At 43.7% G+C, this 8,017-nt stretch overlaps 1 protein-coding gene across 1 annotated transcript in view; it reads right to left on the bottom strand.

The window, feature by feature from the left end:
* Positions 1-8,017, bottom strand: part of dcc (DCC netrin 1 receptor) — a gene marked incomplete at its 5' end in the record, with an annotated part of 74,270 nt that overhangs the window by 12,253 nt on the left and 54,000 nt on the right. Inside the window, one exon of the mRNA XM_015019858.1 lies at positions 1,090-1,238. Within this exon, the coding sequence (XP_014875344.1) occupies positions 1,090-1,238 (149 nt within the window). The remainder of the gene's footprint in view (positions 1-1,089; positions 1,239-8,017) is intronic.

The raw sequence follows: 8,017 nt of genomic DNA, 5'->3' as shown, positions 1-8,017 counted from the left end.
CACCTGTCTCACCTGTGTTTCACCTGTCTCACCTGTCTCCCCTGTCTCACCTGTTTCACCTGTCTCACCTGTGTTTCACCTGTCTCCCCTGTCTCACCTGTCTCACCTGTGTTTCACCTGTCTCCCCTGTCTCACCTGTCTCCCCTGTCTCACCTGTCTCCCCTGTCTCACCTCTGTTTCACCTGTCTCACCTGTCTCACCTGTCTCACCTGTGTTTCACCTGTCTCACCTGTCTCACCTGTGTTTCACCTGTCTCACCTGTCTCACCTCAGAGCCCTGAACAAACGTCTCCTTCAGCTTCTGAGGCTTTGAAAGCAAAACTCTGACAGGATGAAGGACTTTTCAAGAATCTTCTGTTAAAACTGAGACGATTCTTCAGGTTTGGCTCTGAATCTTTCCTACAATCAGCAGCCGAGCAGAGAAGAGTCGATATCTGCTTTGTCTCAGTCATTTACTTTGATTAGGCCAGAGCTCAGCCACAAACCTCACAGCTGTTTTAGCTTCAGTCCTGATAAACGAGGTTTGTTCAGAGTCACAAAAGCAACACGACTGAAACTAAACGGTTTGTTTTTATTATACATGCAGTTTTAGCGCCAAACTAACAGGATTCTGTTTTTAGAAAGAGAAAAAAGTCACAAAATGAAATCATAATAAAATGAGGACATAAAATTACAAGAAAATAGTAATTTTATGACCAAATAAAGTCGTGTTAATACGACAGAAAGGATGTAAAAATATGAAAATAAACTTGCAATAATGTGAGGATAAGTTTGTAAAAATCCCAGAGTGGGAGAAGAATGAGGTCCTAACATGAGAGGAATAAAAAATACTAAAATAAAGTGCCAGTAATAAAAGTTGTAACATAATGAGAATAAATTTCCTGCTTTCATTTCCTGAACTCGTCAGTTTTCTCCCCAGAACCTCCTGATGTTTAACTCTCAGTTTGTTTTTGCTGCTTGGTGGAAACCAGCAGGTTGTGATCCGTTTAAACTTAAATCATATTTTTGGTTTTGCTACAAAGTGACTTTGTTGCAGTTGGAGGTAAAACGTGCAGAAAACCTTTTCTGGTTCTGTGACTTTCTGACTCACGTTGGTGGCCGGGTCTTCTGCCGGCTTGGCTCCGCCTTCGTCCTGCAGGTCCGGCGCCGTCGGTACGGAGACGGGCAGCAGAGGGGAGCGGGCCTTCCCGGCCTGGCCCAGAGACGCCGTCTTCACCTGGGGCTTCGGCAGGCTGGCACCTGCAGGAGAACCGGAGACGTTTCAGGGCTACCGGGTCAGTTTGGGCTCAAACTTCGAGGTTCCAACCAGAGGAGGTGAAATCAGGAGCAGCTGGTCGATCGTAAGGTCGACTCGCCGCACACTTTCTCTTTGCACAATCAGGATTTAAAGACAGAACAAAAAGAACATATTTTATCTACGAATGGAGCCTATTATATATAATTTCTGACAGCAGGTCGGCATAATCAATGACTTAAGAAGAAAAATGTGAATATAATCACCGGGGCGCTGATGAGGCTAATCAAGGATGTTTCTGGGGCTTTAATCAGCACTAATGATGACCTCTGCTGGCGGCGGCCGGACATGCAGACGTCACTGATGATGGCGGACAGGAAGTTACGGCTTTACAGACAGGATGAGACGCGGCGGCGTTCAGGGAGCGAACAGCGAGCTCCACTGGTGAGTCTGGACCGGAAACGATCCATGATCGTCTCCAGGTCATAAAATCCAGACTTCCTCGTGATAAAAGGTGACAATCAGCTGCAGTGGAGGGTAAACGCCTGAAGGACCAGGAGCCAAAGCAAATTAAAGGTTTGTTTTTATTTGTCCTTATTTATTCGTCATGAACTAAAGCGGCAGACGGAGTGAGGTCGTCCTCGCTGCTTCTAGCGTTTAATCAGACGAGTCCTGAGGTTTTCTGAGCCGTTAGAGACTCAGGAGTCTGAGGAGATCCACGCAGAGGGATCGCTTCTACGGAGGCCCAGAAAGGTCAACTAACTGCAACAGAAACAGCAGACGCTACGCTAAGCCAGAAGTTATGCTAGTAAGTTTATCACGTCTTACATTTTAAGAGCCATCAGCAGATAAAATAATTTTAATCAATGTGAATTACAGCAACATTTAATTTCCAGTTGGGACCAATAAAGTATTTTTAGCATCACTTCTGTTTTAGCGTTATTCTGTGTTCACACCGAACTTTTGGAGCGTCTGGTTTATATTCAAGGTCCATGTGGACGAATCGAGACGCATCGAGACGTCACGGCGTGTCTGGCGCTCCGAAGCTTTTCCAGCGTTCAAACTGAGTCCAACACGTCCGACGCTGGAGATGGAAAATCTGAACTTTAGCCGCTCAACGCAGAGCGTCAACCAATCAGAGATCAGAGAGACTGTGCGATGTGACGTAGTGGCCTGTAGGTGGAGTCTGCAGGAGATGGGGGTCAGCAGGTCATCAAACTGGGCTCAGCTGAGACGAAAACATCGCTGACAGCGACCGTCGTCAGCAGCCGTCGTCAGCGACCGTCGTCAGCGACCGTCGTCAGCAGCCGTCGTCAGCGACCGACCGTCGTCAGCGACCGTCGTCAGCGATGTCGCCAGCGACCGACCGTCGTCAGCGACCGTCGTCAGCGTACGGCTGGCTTAGGAAACATTCTGTTGATTTGAGCAAATAAAACCCAGAAACTCTCAACGTTTTGTTCAACGCGCGCCGAGCCGTTATCAGCTATCTGAGCCTCCGTTACGACTGCACAAGATTCCCTGCATGATATTATTTTGGTTTCACTTTCAGTTCCACCTGCATAAAGAGACCAGCAGCGGAAAACGATGATTCGTCACAACGCGCTGCCAGAGCAAAAAGTCAAGAGTCTGACTTCAAACTGCAAACGGTCTGACTGGAAGCATCAGACGAGTTTTTGACGTGTGAAACACGTCCGACGTGAAAACAGCATCACTTTGGTTTTAGCGTTAGCTCAGTTTAAGCAGCACTTCCTCCTGTTCGGCTTTAAAAGCCTCGGGTTTTATCCGACTAATCGCCGCCATCTGGGTCGCTTCCTGTTTTTCATGCATGTTTCAGAGTTTCAGCCGACGCTCTGCAGACATCCGGCTGGACCGCAGGAAGTCTGGAGCAACAGGAGGAGACGAGACAACAGCTGAAGTTTGGTCCAAACCGGGTCGTCAGCAGAACCACAGTCACTAAAACATTCATCTGCAAAACTCAGCAAACCTCAACGTTCCCAGGCAGGTTGGGTTTTACTTTAACTTCCACAATAAAAACAGGAAAACATTCATTTCAGAATCCGGCGTTTCGTCTTCCATTGTTTTCCTGAACTCATGAAGCGACGGCTGCAGATACGGAGCCGACCCATAAACCAGAGGAATGGTTCGTTCATAATCGGGTCAACCTCTGCTGGATGGTGAAACCTGAGTATCGACGACCTTTTCAGCTGCTGACAGGAATAGTTTGACCTCATAACACACAGCCGCCACCGACCGCTCTGATGACAGCTTTACACGCAACTAGGTGATGAAAACGAAGAGCAGAAGTCATTTAGAGACCGTCTGCTGCTCCGGCATCCGCTCACAGAAACGATCAAAACTCTCATGAGTGGAGAGAAAACGGGTCGGATCAATGCTTCAAAGAAAAGGAAACGAACAGCCAAACTGAGCTGCTTTTAATCCGTCAGGGAGAGACTGGAAGAAAAGCAACATGCAGAAGAAAAACGGACCCAAAAGGCTGATATTCCCCACAGCCTCCTCCAGTCTGGAGGCCTGCTGAGGCCAACAACGTCCTCCATCCCTCTGCTGATCAATAAACATCCATCCTGCTGCCTGCAGCTCAACCGGCTCTCAGCAGAGACCAGAAACAGACCAACCAGCAGACCCAGAGCTCCGTTCCCTCGACGCAACTCAAAGGTTCACTTAAACTCCAAGAAGCTTTCAGCAGCAAAACGTGACCTGGAGGAAGTTTAGAGAAAGTTTATCAGCGAGACAATCAGAGGAAAGATACAGATGCTGCATGTTTTCTGCTTTTGTTAGAGAAACATTTTCTGTACACCAGATTTTATTTTTAAACCTCGGAACGTGTTGCCAGTAATCTGTTTCCAGGGGGAACTTTTTCTTTGCTACACCACTAAAACATCAGAAGGGAAGCGAATCCTGGAGAGCTGAACATAAACGCAGCGAAGAAAAAGTACAAGAGACTGATTTAATTATCAGCTCAAGCTGATAATTAAATCTCATCATGATTATTTTACTGTCCCACTGGGACACGAATAAAGACCTGAATATGAATTATATGGAGACATATTAGTGACACAGTAAGTAGAAAACAAGGAGTACATTTCTGCCAAGATATAAAAAAATTTCTACAAAAAACAAAAATTTCTGAGTTTGAAAAGTTGAAATTTTAGAAGAAAAAACTCAAAAGAAGCAGCTCTGGAGTCAATCCTCCTTTGATTACAAAACTAAGTTAAAAAGAGATGAGGGGAAGGATAGTCTGGTGTTCTGAGGTCAAGGCAGATTTCTGCCAAAACATCAGAACATTTCTAGAAAATAAACTTTTCCAGAAAAGTGAAACATTTTTCCGGCTCGTTGCTGCGTCTGGATCTTCCTGTCCAGGTGAAGTGAAGGTCAGACTGAGCAGCTCCAGGATGAACCCGGAGCTTCAGGGGGTCACACCTGACAGGTGAGGTGAGGTGTGAAATGCCCACCAGGGTTCCATCAGAGCGGGGTGTGTGTGTGTGTGTGTGTGTGTGTGTGTGTGTTTGGGGTCGCAGTCAGAGCTGGTATCGATCCTCGGAGCGGTTTGAAGTGGATCCAGCAGCAGATGAAAGGTTTCTGAGGAGACGTCTCGTCTCTGGAGGACGACACGTCTCGGCTTCACGCTGCCGTCTCTCCGTCTCTCCACTCATGACCTACTTCTCATTTCCTGCCTGTTGGGCTCTTTGTTCGCCCTCCGACTGGTGGATCTGGTAGAGCTGCTGCCCGGCAGCAACCAGGTCCCGGGTTCGAATCCCAGCCTGGACTGTTAGAGATCACAGCGCCACCTGCAGGCTTCGTTTTAACGTTTCCCCTGAGATCCGCCGTCCTGTAACTTCTACAATCTGTTCATTTTCCCGTAACGCCTAAAAATCACCTCATCTCATGAAGGGAACCACAGAAAACAAAATTCACACTTTAGGTTTCAACTGTTTCTACAAACGACCCAAACTCTTAAAAAAACATCCAGCAGATTTTTATCAATAAGTTCAAGTTTCTTTGTGTCTGGAAAACGAGCCCTTTCAAAAACCTCTCGATTGTTGAGTCACACTGCACTGTTACCTAGCAACGCTAGCCGAGCCTGTTAACTAGCAACCCCAGCTGAGTTCCAGCCTGTTACCTAGCAACTTCAGCCGAGGTCGTTACCTAGCAACCCCAGCTGAGTTCTTGCCTGTTACCTAGCAACCCCAGCTGAGTTCCAGCTCTGTATGCCCTGCACTGCAAAAAAACACAAAATGTTACCAAGTATTTTTGGTCTAGTTTCTACTGCAAATATCTTAGTAAACCTGAAATAATATAAAACTAATTCATAAGTAACTTTTCAGACGGAACTAGAAGTTTGCTTTAAGTGAATAATTCCCTAATATAGATGAAAAAGTTCTAGTTCCTCTGGTAGATTATTTAAGTTTTATAACAAGACATTTTTCTCATGTTTATGTGAAATAATCTGCTAATGGAAATAGAACTTTTTCATCAATATTAGGGAATTATTGACTTAAAAGAAGCTCCTGTATCTTATTGCACTTTAAAAAAGATAAAACTAACTGATAAGTAAGATTTTGTGTTTTTGCAGTGTGCTGGAGAAGATAAGTGTTTTGATGTCGACTCAAACCAGAAACCGTTTGCTGTATTCTTGTCAGTTGTGCAGGAGGCTCCACTGATGCTTTTCAAAGATGCACGTCTGTTTGCAGCTATTCTCGTGTGCGAGTGTAAACGTTGAGATGGAAGGAACTGAGCAAAATCTGATTATCTAAGAATGACTTTGTGGAGCACATGGGATGAGCTTTGAATAGGCCACTGATCCGTCCTGACGGGTCACCTTTAGAGCAGAAAAAGGCCAGCGAGTCGTTACTGTCCGCTCTGGTGGCGTTTCTGTGGTGACGACACGTTTATTTTTGTTTTCCTGCAGGCGATGGGGCTGAAAGTGTCCATCACAGGTAGACCGGTCCGCCTCCAGCTGCCTCGTCCTCAGAGCCGGACATCGACTAGGACAATCCTGTTACAGCTCCGAGCTGTGAACTGTTCGTTCAGATCAATTCAGCCGAGTCACGGCTGCAGAAAAGATCTCTGCTGATGAACAACTTTTATTATCTTCATTAAACCTGCAGACAGGAACATTTGATTTACTGCAGAAAAATGTCCCACATGCATAATAATGCTCGTTACTATGCTGATGATACTGAATCATATTTTACTTTATGAAAAGCTAAAAGCAGTTTTGATGTTATCCAATTAAATTAAAGCTTGTTTTTAATGCTCACAAATCTAAACTTATCTAATCATAAACAGAGTTAATCTCATCTACTTTTACATGATTTTTATTTTAATTTAACCTTTATTTATGCAGGTTGTCTCAGCCGAACAGAATCCTGTTCTGATAAAATCATTTCAGTCGGATGCCACAGACCAGATGTGCAAAACTAATCCAGATGAATAAAAACTGACCTACATCACCGGCAGATAACTGAAAATAGAAAACGACTAAATATTAAATATGAATTAAGTCAGAAGGATTACTGGGATTAATAACAAACGTTTTGCTCCAGAGGGATTCAGGAACAAAACTGTTTAAATTTAAACAATTAATAAAAATTATTTGCTAATAAGATATAATAATTTTAATTTATGTTTAAACTGGAAGTTCTTGGAGATTTTTAGCAAAATATACAGAAAAGATTCTGCTGTGTGGAGCTGATGATACTTTATAAATAAAACGCAAGACAATAAACTTATGCCTCGACTTTCACTTCTTGTTGGTTTTTACTTTTTTGCCATTTGACAGAAGTTTAAATATTATTTATTTCTGTTTTCTAGTTTTGTCTTGTATTTTTTCAGCATTGTGTGTTTTTTATTTTTAGCTGTTTATGGAAAAGTTGAAAATGACCAAAATCTAAAATAAATATTCTGATTCTGTTTAAAATGCAGTGATAAAACATTTTGGAGAGGAAATGAGTTTCTCTGGACTTCTGGATGTTTTTCCTCTTTGAATTGTGACATTTCATGAAGAAACGTGTGAAATGGAGAAGATCACGACTCCAATTCATTTACATGAGAACCACTTTAAAGAACTGGAACAATTTCTACATGTAGGGAAGGATCCGTCTGAAAATGATCTAATAAACGTAAAGATTATTTTCTTTTTTATCCTGTGACCTAAATTTGTTTCATTATTTTTGTAGCTTCCTGATCTTTATATTCCTCATTCTATTTGTCGGAGTTACTTGTTTATTTCAATGTGTAATAAAATAACATTACATTTAAAATATTAAAAATAACTGGGTTCTAAAGCCGAAGAAAGGAAACAACATCAGTATTTATGCTAACTAGCTTAGCATGATGTAGCCCGTTAGCATAGATGCTAGTTTTAGCTTCAGGTTTTGGCTAAATGTGACATTTTCCCCTTTCTTTCATTCGATGTAGAAAAACAGGAAGTTAAACCTTTAAAATGAGGGAACAGCGAGGGAATGATGAGGGAACAGTGAGGGAACAGTGACAGTGAGGGAACAGCAAGGGAATGATGAGGGAACAGTGAGGGAATGGAAAATGAACGATGAGGGAACGATGAGGGAGCGGTGAGGGAACGGTGAGGGAACGATAAATGAACAGTGAGGGAACGATGAGGGAACGGTGAGGGAACGATAAATGAACAGTGAGGGAACGATGAGGGAATGATGAGGTAATGGTGAGGGAACAGTGAGGGAACGATGAGGGAACGGTGAGGGAACAGTGACAGTGAGGGAACAGCAAGGGAATGATGAGGGAACAG

Source organism: Poecilia latipinna, unplaced genomic scaffold (assembly GCF_001443285.1).
Source record: "Poecilia latipinna isolate Pla-1442-1.1 unplaced genomic scaffold, P_latipinna-1.0 Scaffold2490, whole genome shotgun sequence".
Taxonomy (NCBI): Eukaryota; Metazoa; Chordata; class Actinopteri; order Cyprinodontiformes; family Poeciliidae; genus Poecilia; species Poecilia latipinna.
The sequence above is the reverse complement of the archived record's forward strand: the minus strand, read 5'-3'. Positions and strand labels throughout refer to the sequence as shown.